The sequence below is a fragment of the Mizuhopecten yessoensis genome, unplaced genomic scaffold (assembly GCF_002113885.1).
Source record: "Mizuhopecten yessoensis strain PY_sf001 unplaced genomic scaffold, ASM211388v2 scaffold10621, whole genome shotgun sequence".
Taxonomy (NCBI): domain Eukaryota; kingdom Metazoa; phylum Mollusca; class Bivalvia; order Pectinida; family Pectinidae; genus Mizuhopecten; species Mizuhopecten yessoensis.
The window spans coordinates 881,727-897,535 of record NW_018408638.1 but is presented as its reverse complement, the minus strand read 5'-3'; the positions used below and the strand labels follow the sequence as shown (position 1 = coordinate 897,535).

At 35.6% G+C, this 15,809-nt stretch overlaps 2 protein-coding genes across 2 annotated transcripts in view; both read right to left on the bottom strand.

Annotated features, from left to right (window-relative positions):
• Positions 1-1,395: 1,395 nt before the first annotated feature.
• On the bottom strand, positions 1,396-3,460 carry LOC110461474. The gene is made up of 3 exons (XM_021514937.1): positions 3,060-3,460; positions 2,602-2,821; positions 1,396-1,952 (listed from the first exon to the last, which is right to left on the bottom strand). Exons 1-3 carry the CDS (start codon positions 3,260-3,262, stop codon positions 1,827-1,829), a joined length of 549 nt encoding a protein of 182 aa, XP_021370612.1. The 5' UTR covers positions 3,263-3,460; the 3' UTR covers positions 1,396-1,826.
• Positions 3,461-11,276: 7,816 nt separating this feature from the next.
• Positions 11,277-15,809, bottom strand: part of LOC110461478 — a 26,370-nt gene continuing 21,837 nt past the window's right edge. Inside the window, exons 2-3 of the mRNA XM_021514941.1 lie at positions 14,185-14,404; positions 11,277-13,880 (exon numbers count right to left, since the gene is read on the bottom strand). Of these exons, the coding sequence (XP_021370616.1) occupies positions 13,755-13,880; positions 14,185-14,404 (346 nt within the window). The 3' untranslated portion in view covers positions 11,277-13,754. The remainder of the gene's footprint in view (positions 13,881-14,184; positions 14,405-15,809) is intronic.

The window sequence follows — 15,809 nt, the reverse complement described above, 5'->3', positions numbered from 1 at the left end:
TTAGAATCAGCGGGAAAAATGAATATGGGGTCTTCCAGGGCCACATGCTTCAGGTAACTCACCCGCAAGAGGGTCTGTGGATGATACGAGGATGACAGACAGTTGTTTGAAAGATGATGAACCACGAGACACCTGGAAGGTAATGAAGGTGCGACATATTAGCATGCTGAGGGATAGCGTCGACAAGGTCATGGGGGCAAGGGTCGAAACACGCACAGGCCAGAAATAATGGGAAGTGAAACGAACTGTAAAGGAGACAGAATCAATACAAAGGCTTTGGGACGACAAGGTTTTTGGAAAATATCTAGACCTGTAGGCAGGGCACCAGTCAAAGAAAACGCAGGGACTTGTCTCGGGCAGAACATGTGCAATAGAGAGTAGTTTCATAACCGACATTTGGAAAATAAAAGTGTACGGATTGGATTTCCTTTTAAACTTGTCTTATGATGCGCTGTCGAGTCCAGCTGTTCACCAGGGGATTTAAGGACATCGCAGCACGTGTATGTGTGAACAGTCCACTAATCTGTAACATGAGCTATCGTCAGGCACGGCCGCCCTTGCAGTTGAGATGTACATATGACGCAAAGAGCAGGGACTAAGAGAAAGACAAGTGGGAGGAGGTTTACTGACAACAGACAGTCACTCTTGGCATCCAGCTGGGTATGGAGAAATAAGGAGATGTGATATACTGATCAGCAGCAGCATTGCTAGACATAACCGTGATACAAGAAACATAACTACCCAAAAGTGATCTATTGGAAGGAGCTGCAATAACAGCAATCCAACAAGAAGTCACTCAGTAGCAGCGAGAGTCGGTCAGACCCTGGCTGACTATGCTCAATCAAGTCGACGCACATGTGAAGGATATCAAAGCAGTTAACGTAATTTGGGTTTAAAAAGATTTAACTCGATGACTAAGTAGCATGACATTGCTGACAGTTTTATAAAATGTATATAAATTTAAGCCTACACATGACCATATCATGCAGGAGAGAGAGGGGTCTAGAGAGTCGGGAAACCTCTCACGAAGGCACTGGAGAAACTCGAGATTTCGGTTTTCACTTATCTTTGCATACTGTCACCTTACCCCTCTTTTCTTCCTTCTCTCTATTGTCACTTGACAATTTGACCTGTGTCTGGTCATTCTTGACACTCTATTTAAAATCATTGTGTATTTCTAATCATATCTTTGTTAATGTTGTATCGTTTTTTGATTGATTGATTCTGTACGATGAATTTTATGAATTGAACATGGCAAGAATTTGACCTAACATATAATAACGAAAGATCTGAAAATATTCATGGCATTGGTAGATACTGAAATAACTCATTGAATTCATCGACCAAATTTCTAAGATTTTCTCAATGGATTCCTACAAACAAAATAACAATATGGGTTGTCAGACATTTAATTCATTGTTTGCCGATCCAATAAAGCACCATGACATTAATATGTTGAAGTTAACGCGGGATATGTTTTCCATACTGAGTGACAGTCTCAGTCATTCCGTGTATAGCTCAATACGTATTTCACTGTCCTACCAGCTTCATTCTCTTGTCCGTTACACTTTACAACAAAACTAAATATTTTGTCTGGACACATAGGTCCATTTTCCTTATCATTTTTCACTCCCTGCGATGTTTGCCCGACTATACTCAGATCCACCAGATCAGCGGTAGCTGTCATCTAGATGTGTATCACACGAATTCATGATAAAAGCTCTCGCTGCCGTTGACAAAATATTCTTCAAAGATTACATTTCATACCAAGAGTGTATCGATGTTATTTCACAACAAAATGCCTGTGATCCAGTGACGTAGATTGTCTACAGGGCCTTCGCGTACTCTTCCAGAATGAAATCGTACAGGAGAGTAAAGTTTTCCTTTGTGGCGTCCGTCCACCTGTCTCCCAGCGTGTCACCAACTAACTCTAGGAACGTCACCTTCATGTCCTAGAACAAGGAACCAACGATATATATATTATATATTAGGTTATATTCAAGCAATCCATGAATATAAAAATAACACCTGAGCGTCAACAAAAATGGACAAAAGTTGAACTCAATGTTGATGTGAAAAGAAAATAAGCTACGGTTGTGGTAGTGTCCTTTGTCATTTTAAATGAAGCATTGTTGAACTTGTCAATAGTAAACAAGCGTGGTAGTCAGATAAGGCGGAGTGCTAAACTATCCCGATACCATACATCACTGGATCGTTTATTCCATAATAATATACGATGTGTGATATTTCACATTTTTTTTTTAAGTTGCCAAATGTACCAATGATATAGGAATTCAAAAGATAGGCATCCCTTAGTTTGGTATGGTATCTCGCACAGTCAGGACCACTAGTATCATCACACTTTTCACGTTAGAATGGTCTGATGATTCTACAGAAAACAACCCAGGAATACCTAAGTATCAACAAAATCATGATGTGAACTTAATATCGATAAAGCTGGGCAAAATATCAACAAAGGAAAGATTTACATGGAGAGCATTGAAAAAACTGATGAGCATAATCCAAACCACAGACCTTCCTATCACACAAATAAATATCATATTTCCATACAAGATCATTATGATGACCATTCTTACTTGCCTTTATCATGTCCAAAGACATGAGGCCTATCTTGGCGGTTCTTTTGATCTTCTTGATGGCTACATCGACCTCCTCTAGGTTACTTATTACGTCATCGAACACCTGAAATGTTCCCATGGCATCGATCCCAAACTCAAGACTGGCTCTCATTGTCTCTTCTTTCTCAATATTCTTGGCGTTCGGGAAGCAGTCTTTGTAGTGAGGGTATTTCTTGATGAATCTGGAAAACAGAAAGGTGTAAAATTTGTAATATCCACAAATGAATTCATTCATTACTGCAGATCTGTCTCTCTTGATTTAGGAGCGCCTATGAATTCTTTTCGTTGAGGAGTACCACGTGTACTGATTGCCTTCATTTATTACAATGATCAAAATGGCAAATACTTGGTGTCAATGAAAGTTTTTAAACGTTTCTTTTGAATATCTTTTAGTGAAAAGAAGTAATCATGTCTCCCTACCTGATGAGATTTTCTTTGGCACTTTTTTCGAGCGTCCTCATCAATGGTTTCCACGCGTTGACCGTGTTGAACTGTTGTCGGTAGGTACCAAAGGGTAGCCTCGGGTCCACCTTCTTAGCGGCAGTGTTAGACACGGGAAGTTCTGCCGAGGCGGCCTGACCGGCGTTACTCTCACTGGCCTTACCTTTGGAATTACCCATCATTTCCTCGGTAAGGTTTGCTATAAAAGCAAATACAAGTCAAAACCGCATTGCAACTGGAATAAATCAAGTTGATATCACACCATGATGAGACTGCTTCAACAGCTAATAGAAAAATGCTTCATTTTTACCACCGCACAAATAAATGCATGATTGCGGAATTAGTATGTTTTATCCCCCACATCACATGCAGATAAAAGGTCTATGATAAGAATATGTTCATGTCTATCTATTTCAAACATTTGCAGAGAGCATTATTACCACTTAACAGACACAAACGTAAACCTAGGATTCCTAGTAATAGGATTGTTTTGACTTTGGTAATGCCAACTTATATATATATATATCCATAAAGTCACGCTAGCGACCCCGGTCAGATATATATGCATAGCTTTTTACGTTCTGCGTTTCAAAATATTCTTGTAACTTTATTTCAAATTTAGATCCGCAACGGAAACATTTTTCCCCTTTTAATCACATCACGTCTCATAAAACGGTGCTTCTTTACTTGTATTGTAACGGTGGCCACCTCAATGACAATCCCATGCTGGTCTGGTGTGTTAGTACGTGGAACAGCTCACGGGCGTGTCGTTGGATAATAGAGGTTCTGCCACGCTATATCACATGTTAAAGCTGCCGACAATCCAAGCTAAGAACTATCTACTAACTCACACTAAAAACCTTATTTTCAATACCGAACACACCCTGATAAACAGGAAGTCGATCAATCGCCATATTTGCCAAACCTCTATTCTTAAAGTTCCTAAATGATATTCATGTCTTTGACCGCTCACACAAGTATGATATACCTATTGTTAAACACAATTCAGAATTATTCGAGATTCTGTCTCTCGGTCTGTGATCACCCCACAGCTTATATGTTGATTCAATATTTGCTTACTCTGAATATCATGATTTCCTTGGTAGATGTCGACTTCTGACGGACAAACTTACAACATAGGACTTCGAGAGATGCAAGTAGCGAAGACCATGGACACGTTTTATGATTTCACCGGGAAATATACTATTTCTTTGGATAAGAAGGTCAATGTTTTTTTTTTTATTATGCTCATAAATGTAAGTGTGCATTGTTTCTTTTAAACTTCATCGGTTCTAACTTTAGGGACGTAACTTTACTTGAATTTGACCAACATTTAGATGGCAAGTGTCGTCGATGAAACAGAAGACGCTTATCCTAACGGAACACATGGTCTTGTTTTCTTTTGCACTTTTAAAGAGTCATAATGTAAATATTTTTTTTACGCTCATATTCTGCCCTAGATTTATCGATTTTGCCTTCAATTACGATTTAATTGGCACTTCGGTACTCTTTTTTTTTACGAACTATGAGGTTCCAGTGACTTGTATGATTAAACAGTTGTTCACTTTGTGTTAGGTTGATGTTAACCGACATACTTTCCTGGTTCTGTCTGGGTATCGTCAGAGTAAACGGTGACGTCCTATTGCCTCTGGTGTCTCCTCTCTTCCTGTTTATTCGGTTTTTAGTAATGACTTTGAGGTACGAGTTTGTGTGCTTTAATCTATTTTATAATCAATGTACAATTTGTTCGTCTATACATATAATTACGGTAATTTTTACCAACACAGAGACTCGTACAGCGTAACATTTAACGTAATATTCCCAAGTTCATTGTCAGCTATAAATGAATTAAAAATTATAAGTAAACATTTGTTCGAAATTTTAGATATGTGCTTGTGACAACTGACATATTAACTGGCTACTGAGCGTGTTCAATACATGTGGCGAGGATGGTATGCCTCATTCGGTTCGTAAAATTAAAAACGCTTTGTGATGTCATTACTAATACTATACTTAGGTTACACTAATTCTGGATATTGATAAAAGGGAAAATACCATACCGCACACACTCAATATCACGAAGTCAAAAAGAAAAACACTAAGAACTAAATAGACACAAAAACGAAAGGAAAGACAACACCAGGAACTAAGGATACGCCAAAAGGAAAGGAACGACAACAACAGGTACTGAGGGGACAACAAAAGAAAACAACAGCAACAGGTACTGAGGAGACAACAAAAGGTAAGAAATAACAACAGGTACTGAGGAGACATCAAAAGGAAACGACAGCAACAGGTACTGAGGCGACAACAAAAGGAACCGACATCATGAGGTACTGAGGGGAGAACAAAAGGAACCGACATCAAGAGGTACTGAGGGGACAACGATAGGAAACGACAGCAGCAGGTACTGAGGGGACAACAAAAGAAAACAACAGCAACAGGTACTGAGGAACCAACAAAAGGAAACGACAGCAACAGGTACTGAGGAACCAACAAAAGGTAAGAAATAACAACAGGTACTGAGGCGACAACAAAAGGAACCGACATCAAGAGGTACTGAGGGGACAACAAAAGGAACCGACATCAAGAGGTACTGAGGGGACAACGATAGGAAACGACAGCAACAGATACTGAGGGGACAACAAAAGAAAACGAGAGCAACAGGTACTGAGGAGACATCAAAAGGAAACGACAGCAACAGGTACTGAGGGGACACCAAAAGGAACCGAAATCAAGAGGTAATGAGGGGACAACAATAGGAAACGACAGCTACAGATACTGAGGGGACAACAAAAGGAACCGACATCAAGAGGTACTGCGGGGACAACAATAGGAAACGACAGCAACAGGTACTGAGGGGACAACAAAAGGAACCGACATCATGAGGTACTGAGGGGACAACAATATGAAACGACAGCAACAGATACTGAGGGGACAACAAAACGAACCGACATCATGAGGTACTGAGGAGACAACAATAGGAAACGACAGCAACAGGTACTGAGGGGACAACAAAAGGAAACGACAGCAACAGGTACTGAGGGGACAACAAAAGGTAACGACAGCAACAGGTACTGAGGGGACAACAAAAGGTAAGAAATAACAACAGGTACTGAGGAGACATCAAAAGGAACCGACATCATGAGGTACTGAGGAGACAACAATAGGAAACGACAGCAACAGATACTGAGGCGACAACAAAAGGTAAGAAATAACAGGTACTGAGGAGACATCAAAAGGAAACGACAGCAACAGGTACTGAGAGGACAACAAAACCAAAAGAAACCATGAACTGAGAAGACACAAAGAAAAGAAATAACAACAGGTACTGAGGGGACAACTCACGTGGTACATAATATAATGTATCCTGTCTGTTTTCATGATAACATTGATCAGCATGAAATAAGACACGTCGAGTAGAGTTCTAGTTAGTTTTAGTAGAGTTATTAAATTTCATTGGGTTTTTTTCTTGTATATATTTGTAATGATGGTAGGTAATTTTAATGATGTTAATGGATACTGATGTTACCTTAACTTTGATATACTCATGTCAGGCATTGTTAAAGATTGAGGCTACTGATGTCTGGCGTTTTAAATCTGGCTCTGCATTCTGGATACATGACTCAATAAAATACAGGATATCACATGTATCTTGTGTGAGTTTTGGGGTTTTGATAACCATTAATAGTCCATCTCGATCGAGTGTTAACTATATCGAGGCTTTGCGATTCCTTAGCGCTGATACAGGACGATTCTATTTCGAAATATGCTAATTAATATACAACTAAATAATGGTGCTGTCATTGTTTTATATATATATATATATGTTGATATGTTCAATATGAAGCATTTGCGTATCTACATATACCAAACACAAATGTAGATGTTTGTCTTGTTGCAAAGGGCTGCATGGGTGAGTTAATGTCTTTAGTGTGTAGTGTATAAACATGTCGTGTATAAACATCTAGTGTATAAACATGTCGTGTATAAACATGTAATGTATAAACATGTAATGTATAAACATGTAATGTATATAAACATGTAATGTATATAAACATGTAATGCATATAAACATGTAATGTGTATAAACATGTAGTGTATAAACATGTAATGTATATAAACATGTAGTGTATAAACATGTCGTGTATAAACATGTAGTGTATAAACATGTAATGTATAAACATGTAATGTATAAACATGTAATGTATATAAACATGTAATGTATATAAACATGTAGTGTATAAACATGTAGTGTATAAACATGTAATGTATAAACATGTAATATATATAAACATGTAATGCATATAAACATGTAGTGTATAAACATGTAATGCATATAAACATGTAATGTGTATAAACATGTAGTGTATAAACATGTAATGTATATAAACATGTAGTGTATAAACATGTAGTGTATAAACATGTAGTGTATAAACATGTAATGTATAAACATGTAATATATATAAACATGTAATGCATATAAACATGTAGTGTATAAACATGTAATGCATATAAACATGTAATGTGTATAAACATGTAGTGTATAAACATGTAATGTATATAAACATGTAGTGTATAAACATGTAATGTATATAAACATGTAGTGTATAAACATGTAATGTATATAAACATGTAGTGTATAAACATGTAATGTATATAAACATGTAGTGTATAAACATGTTATGTATATAAACATGTAGTGTATAAACATGTAATGTATATAAACATGTAGTGTATAAACATGTAATGTATATAAACATGTAGTGTATAAACATGTAATGTATATAAACATGTAGTGTATAAACATGTAATGTATATAAACATGTAGTGTATAAACATGTAATGTATATAAACATGTAGTGTATAAACATGTAATGTATATAAACATGTAGTGTATAAACATGTAATGTATATAAACATGTAGTGTATAAACATGTAATGTATATAAACATGTAGTGTATAAACATGTAATGTATATAAACATGTAGTGTATAAACATGTTATGTATATAAACATGTAGTGTATAAACATGTAATGTATATAAACATGTAGTGTATAAACATGTAATGTATATAAACATGTAGTGTATAAACATGTAATGTATATAAACATGTAGTGTATAAACATGTAATGTATATAAACATGTAGTGTATAAACATGTAATGTATATAAACATGTAGTGTATAAACATGTAATGTATATAAACATGTAGTGTATAAACATGTAATGTATATAAACATGTAGTGTATAAACATGTAATGTATATAAACATGTAGTGTATAAACATGTAATGTATATAAACATGTAGTGTATAAACATGTAATGTATATAAACATGTAGTGTATAAACATGTAATGTATATAAACATGTAGTGTATAAACATGTAATGTATATAAACATGTAGTGTATAAACATGTAATGTATATAAACATGTAGTGTATAAACATGTAATGTATATAAACATGTAGTGTATAAACATGTAATGTATATAAACATGTAGTGTATAAACATGTAATGTATATAAACATGTAGTGTATAAACATGTAATGTATATAAACATGTAGTGTATAAACATGTAATGTATATAAACATGTAGTGTATAAACATGTAATGTATATAAACATGTAGTGTATAAACATGTAATGTATATAAACATGTAGTGTATAAACATGTAATGTATATAAACATGTAGTGTATAAACATGTAATGTATATAAACATGTAGTGTATAAACATGTAATGTATATAAACATGTAGTGTATAAACATGTAATGTATATAAACATGTAGTGTATAAACATGTAATGTATATAAACATGTAGTGTATAAACATGTAATGTATATAAACATGTAGTGTATAAACATGTAATGTATATAAACATGTAGTGTATAAACATGTAATGTATAAACATGTAGTGTATAAACATGTAGTGTATAAACATTCGGACATGGAGAAAGAGCAAATGTGCATATTGGTTTATGTTAGATTTTAATGATTGTGATTTATTGAATGAAGCAAAATAAATAAAAAATCTACATTATTTATATCATCGACCAGCATAGTTGTTGTTTGACTAGCCCGAGTTTCCTCTGGCCCTGACACCAGACTTTGACATTTTGACAGGCACCAGACTTAGATATTTTGACAGGTAGGTCTATCTGTCAAAATGTCTAAGTCTGGTGTCAGGGCCAGAGGAAACTCGGACTTTGTTTGACTAAAATCAGTGACCACACACATTTGCTTTTTTTTATATATATATTGACAGAAATTACATCGCTTGCCTCTTGCAAGGTACTCATTTCCTTACGTGGCAGTCCAAACTTGAACGATCAATCATTTAAGATATTTGTTCTCGATAAAGATATCGTTGATATAAAGATTAAGTATTTGTCCCTCGTCGTTATACTGCTTCACATCCTAACTTGACCACAATACGTAACTTTGGTTACGGACGTGTAAGTATTTGTTGAATCGACACGCGACTAGACGTTCATGATGTATGATTCATTACTAAGTCTATGACCCAAAGGTTTTGCTCGTGAAGAGTTTAACCAATGAGGCATATCCCGGGGAATAGGTGCAAAACACATCACATTTTCAGACGATGACGATGTAGGTAGTTGACTAGTAAATCTATACACTAATACATGTCTCAGTCGCTTATTTATAAACACAAGTGAGGATGTATTCGGTAAGCCACCTGATAAGCTGTCATATTCTATTCATTATTCAGTAAACAATACATCTCGAGCACACACAGGCATACACACATAGGGAAGTATTAGCCAGGTGGCATAGTAATAGTAATTAGTGCCTGATAAGGCAGCTCCTGCGATTTCCTCAAAATATTGTATTGATTAATGTATATGCTAATTGTATTGATTGTATAAAATTGTATATCTATGTACTGTAAAGCGCTTTAGAGTGGCTTATTCTAACTAGATAGAGCGCTAATATCAAATGTTGTATATTTATTTATTTATCTATTACCTACTTATGCCGAAAAACAATGAATACCACACACTTTAACCAATGGAAAAATTACAAGTTCTTTATCAGTTCATACAATACAATTAAACGAGAATGTGTATGTTTTTACTAGAGCAAGTTCTAGGGTATTAGAGACTTATCTAAGATAATTTTGAGACAAAGATAAAAAAGGGAATAGCCATAATTCATATCATCAAAATATAAGTTTGACATGTTGACACTAGAAATGCAGACATGTTAGAACCGTCCAGACCAAAATACCAGAGTACACGACATGAAATGTGACGGTGATTTGCATCAATATTAGAACACACAAAAACAGAAAGAAATGGCTATCAACATACACGAGCTTTTCTGAATTATTATTGCGATATCAATCTAGAATTTACTTAATTAGCATTTAATATCAACGATTTTGCTATAGTTCCCTTCCCTGTTTAAAACACACACATGTATAATGCTAACAGACCATTTTACCGATAAATAATCTCAGTGTGTTAAACTTTGTTTATCTCGGAGCTACCATAACTAAGAGTAAAGCAGTACGATACTACACACACAATGGAGCTGCTGCATTAGAACGTTCTTCTGGAACTTAAATTAATACAATGACATCAATAAATGAACATATGATCGATAAACACTTAAAGGACAATACATGTTCTTTGATAGAACTAGTACTATCAGCTACTCTGTCACATTTGTAAAGTCAACAAAGTAGGTTGTTACTATCCATTAGTGTCAACGAACACCGCTTTTTGTGCATCCTTGATATCCAGGAGTTACGCGTATACTCGCTCTCTACACCCCTGGAATATGTCATAGCAAAATTTAAGGCACGAAGAAAGCTCTTTGATTGGTCTCAGGTAAAAAAAAACTGACCAATCGCTATGCTGATACCAGCCCGACTTCAAAGCCTGTCAATTTTTACCGTTACATGACCGCGAGATTCTTTTGATGTATATCAAAGGATCGAACTAGTCTTCTCGTCTCATCAACAGGATGGCGCACACTGAGCCTAAAATCTTGCTATTACATATTCCAGGGGTGTAGAGAGCGAAAGTGAGCGTAACCCCTGGATATCGAGGATGCCTTTTGTGGCATTACTGGGTAAACCAGTTGTTATGTACAATCCGTCGCTGTTGGCTTCATATTTATATCGAAAAACAAAACATTTCAGAATTAAAACAAAAACACCCACATGTTTCGTATTCATTTAGCTTTTATTTTTGTTTTTGAGCATCTATATATCAGAAATACGCTATCGCCAAATTTTGCAATAATAATTTAGCTTAAACTTCCGTCTTGTGCTCCAAGGGATATGAATCTCACAAGCATTTAAATAAAATAACATTGATTATGCACATAATATAACTGATGCCATATTCTGAACAAATCGTCACACAAGGAAACGATATCGTAATGTATATATATATATATATATATATATATACCTATCAAATGTAATATACATACATAGTTAACATGCATGTAAATAGTTTTGCTTCCAGTAACATACATACGGAGGTAAAGTTATAATGATACTGCAATTAGATAAATCAAGGAAAACAAATCTATTAACAGTGTTTTAATATATAATGTACTGTTGAATAGATATTGTATATAAAATAAAACATGTATACTAACTACGCGACAGATGTGTACTAGGGTAGAAGAAATGAAATAGTCTTACGTTGCTGTCTGTATCCGTCCAATTAATAACCACCTCACACACACTGATTAACGTTAACAGTTAGTCGATACAGTGCTTTGCGATAAAGGTGAACGTTTTATTAGCTCGATACAGTGCTTTGCTATAAAGGTGAACGTTTTATTAACCCGATACATTACTTTGCTATAAAGGTGAACGTTTTATTAGCTCGATACAGTGCTTTGCTATAAAGGTGAACGTTTTATTAACCCGATACATTACTTTGCTATAAAGGTGAACGTTTTATTAACTCGATACAGTGCTTTGCTATAAAGGTGAACGTTTTATTAACTCGATACAGTGCTTTGCTATAAAGGTGAACGTTTTATTAACTCGATACAATACTTTGCTATAAAGGTGAACGTTTTATTAACTCGATACAATACTTTGCTATAAAGGTGAACGTTTTATTAACTCGATACAATACTTTGCTATAAAGGTGAACGTTTTATTAACTCGATACAATACTTTGCTATAAAGGTGAACGTTTTATTAACTCGATACAATACTTTGCTATAAAGGTGAACGTTTTATTAACTCGATACAATACTTTGCTATAAAGGTGAACGTTTTATTAACTCGATACAGTGCTTTGCTATAAAGGTCAACGTTTTATTAACTCGATACAATACTTTGCTCTAAAGGTCAACGTTTTATTAACTCGATACAATACTTTGCTATAGAAGTGAACGTTTTATTAACTCGATACAATACTTTGCTCTAAAGGTCAACGTTTTATTAACTCGATACAGTGCTTTGCTATAAAGGTCAACGTCTTATTAACTCGATACAGTGCTTTGCTATAAAGGTGAACGTTTTATTAACTCGATACAATACTTTGCTATAAAGGTGAACGTTTTCCAACGAATGTCTGCATTAGAAGACAAAGACTGGCAGCCGAAGAAAGACACAGTCAATATTTAGACATGTAATATAATGATTTTTAAGTATTTCAAAGTGAGCAAACTTTAAAATCGATTATCTGCATATGTCTTTAAACACAAATACACATCAATATCTCCATCCCATAATTGCGCGCAGGACACATTTTATAACACACACTGAGACCAGATTGGGTTTTCCTCGTGTTTGGTTTTTTAATGTCAAACCGGCTGTGCACTTGTAGAAAATTGAGTATAAACCCAGAAAAAAAATCGTCTGTGAGGATTGGTTTCTCATACTTTTTATTTTCTCTTGCAATGAGATTCGAGCTCCAACAATTTTTTTTTTTTTATGTAGCAATTTATTCGTGTTCATTCAATCTTTTATCATCCTCGTAAATGGCTTGAACTAAATAAATGACATGTATGATATCACGTTATAGAAATAAAATGTCATCAAATTGTCGACAATTCACACAGCAATATAGAGAAAGCAGTCTAATACCATTTCTTTATATATACGAAACCATTTACTTACATATGTTTTACTTGAGATTTACAATTTTATGTTTACAAAACCATGACTGTATATAAAGTAAACCCCAACTTCATATACCGTAGGGGTACTCGTTTTAGCACACTCAAATATTAGCGACCTATAGGATATTAAAGGCGCTTAAATAAGACCACCGTTAAAATGTGTACATATAAAGTTAACAGATAACCATGATTTTGTAAATGCGAATTCATTTATATACAGACAAATCTTTCTGTTTACAAACCAACCTGAACGACTTACACATTTACATAATCACACATTTACATGATTTAAGAACCACTAATAACGTGTACATTTGTTGAGCAATAAGTTGGGAACTACTTACGAAGTTGAAAATATTGAAGCAATTAGCTAACTGGCGCGAGAAGGTCGCATTCTAACCTGGTACGAGAAGGTCGTTGTTTTTTTACCTGTCTAATTACTAGTATGTATTTCTCTCCGTCGCTGTTTTCAGTAAAGCAGCTTTGACGCTTAGGTCGCTTTGGTCAAAACTAACAAGCGGGGATAGTTGCACCGCTACTTAAGCCTGTATCAACACGCCTTTTCCATTTCAGCCACTATGAAGTCATACAACATGTTGAAGTTTTCCGAGGTTGTGTCTGTCAGTCTGTCGCTCAGGTTGTGACGCAATGTCTCCATAAAGGTTGACTTCATATCCTGTCAAAACATTACACCATACTGGCGTTACTTCCTTATACATCAAACTAGTACTCAAAATCAGTTTTAGACGTAATACTAAGTTAGTTTAAATGGGGAATAAACAAAGCAAGAAAAACCCCGATTATGTGATAAAGACATGAACGTTTTACTTCTATTACAAAACAAACATTAAGGAAGAAGAGAAATGATTTTCTAGTTTCCCTAAATACCTATCATTGTCCGCCTGACAATCAAATTTTGCCGCCATTAACCATGAAATGTGCTGTAGAGAAGTGATAAGTTAATCATTTCTTAAGCATACCTTGACCATAACAACTGTCATGGAACCTGATGCAGCAACCCGATGGATCTCTTCTAATCCTATATCAACACTTTCTAGGTTAGCGATGACGTCATCAAACATTTGGAAAATGTCGACCGCCCTCGTCTCAAATTCGAGGCTTTCACGCATAGCATCGTCCGTCTGCAAATCTTTAATATCCGAGAAATTCTCCTTATAGGCGGGGAAACGCTCGAAGAATCTGGATAATAAAATAATAAAAAATGTAATAACTTCATCATCTAATACAGACGTTTCGAGTTCATTGTCAGTCAGGCCCACAAAACTGACCAATTGATGCTTCTGTGGCCATGCTTCGAGCAACGTTATAGAAAATATGTCTCGTTTGTGCACGAATCGTATTTAAATAGTAAGCCTTTAACTTGCTGGATGCAAGCCATTTTCCCCGCTAAATAAGTTTATAGACAAAGATCAACAACAACAAAATTGTACAAAATGGTCTAGCATAAAACATTTGGGTATAACCTGGGAAGTTAATGCCAAGGGATGCAGGTGGGTTGCTATGAGGCTCGCTTTGTTGTTAACCAGCTAATACGACATCATACATAATCCTTAGTAGCCAACGACCGGGATTATCGTCTGGCGTGTCACTCTTCCTTATCATCTATGTCAGAACGCAACTTACTACATCTACTTTTGTTTACCTACTACAATACATGCGAGATCAGCCGATAGGACTAGGTTATCGCAGGTAGCTCAGTAAGACAACACCAGAAGCTGTGTGTATCAACGCAGCAAATGACAATGAAATTACCCTGTGAGTCGTGAGCTTTAGTAAAAAGGATATCTACATCAGCAAAGTTAGTGATGCCAGCTCTGGAGGGATAATCTGGCGACCTCTAGACAACCAGTTTATGTGTGTAAAATGCAGTATGTGAAAATAGCAATAAAATATAAGACAAACGACAAAATTGAAAACCGTACTCTATTTTGTGAGTTCCCCGCCATACGATTGCTTTGAGAACATATAATATCGATTTGATGAAAACCATTTAATAACTTGTTAATGTCCTCGATTAAATTTTGATAAAAACATATTTGAAGCATACTGAAGTTTAAACAAACCCGTAATTCAAGCTCGGAGTATTGGCGTTTAGGGAAAAAAGACCAGGTGCTCAGGAAGGATTAGTGTTTTCTGCTTTATCGACGACACACGCCATGCAAATCGTCCTCTACGAGAGAACCGAGGCAGTAAAGCGAAACCACAAGGCGCGCTAATGAGCGTAACTGTAGCATGAAAACCTGTAGGGAAACTTCGGATGTTGTTTTCAAGAAAATTGAAAGTTGGAGATCGTAAAATCGAAATCGTCATACATAACGTACAACGTAGTAGTAAGCCGTTCCCTTCAGTATTGTTGTTAGTGTAGATCGAGGGAAGCGGCTGGTGTATACAAGTCTATAGATGTCTGTTAGTCTTGTTGTAAGTACTGTTTGAGGGAAGCGGCTGGTGTATGCAAGTCTGTAGTTGTCTGTTAGTCTTGTTGTTAGTATACAGATCGAGGGAAGCGACTGGTGTATACAAGTCTGTAGTTGTCTGTTAGTCTTGTTGTTAGTACAGATCGAGGGAAGCGGCTGGTGTATACAAG

Bases quoted from the DNA above. Each gene is read 5' to 3' on its own strand.
- LOC110461474 (XM_021514937.1), bottom strand. From the start codon at position 3,262: ATGATGGGTAATTCCAAAGGTAAGGCCAGTGAGAGTAACGCCGGTCAG. The intron at 2,822-3,059 runs GTAGGGAGACAT...TCTGTTTTCCAG, and splicing joins GCCAAAGAAAATCTCATCAG to ATTCATCAAGAAATACCCTC. The intron at 1,953-2,601 runs GCAAGTAAGAAT...TCCTTGTTCTAG, and splicing joins TGTCTTTGGACATGATAAAG to GACATGAAGGTGACGTTCCT.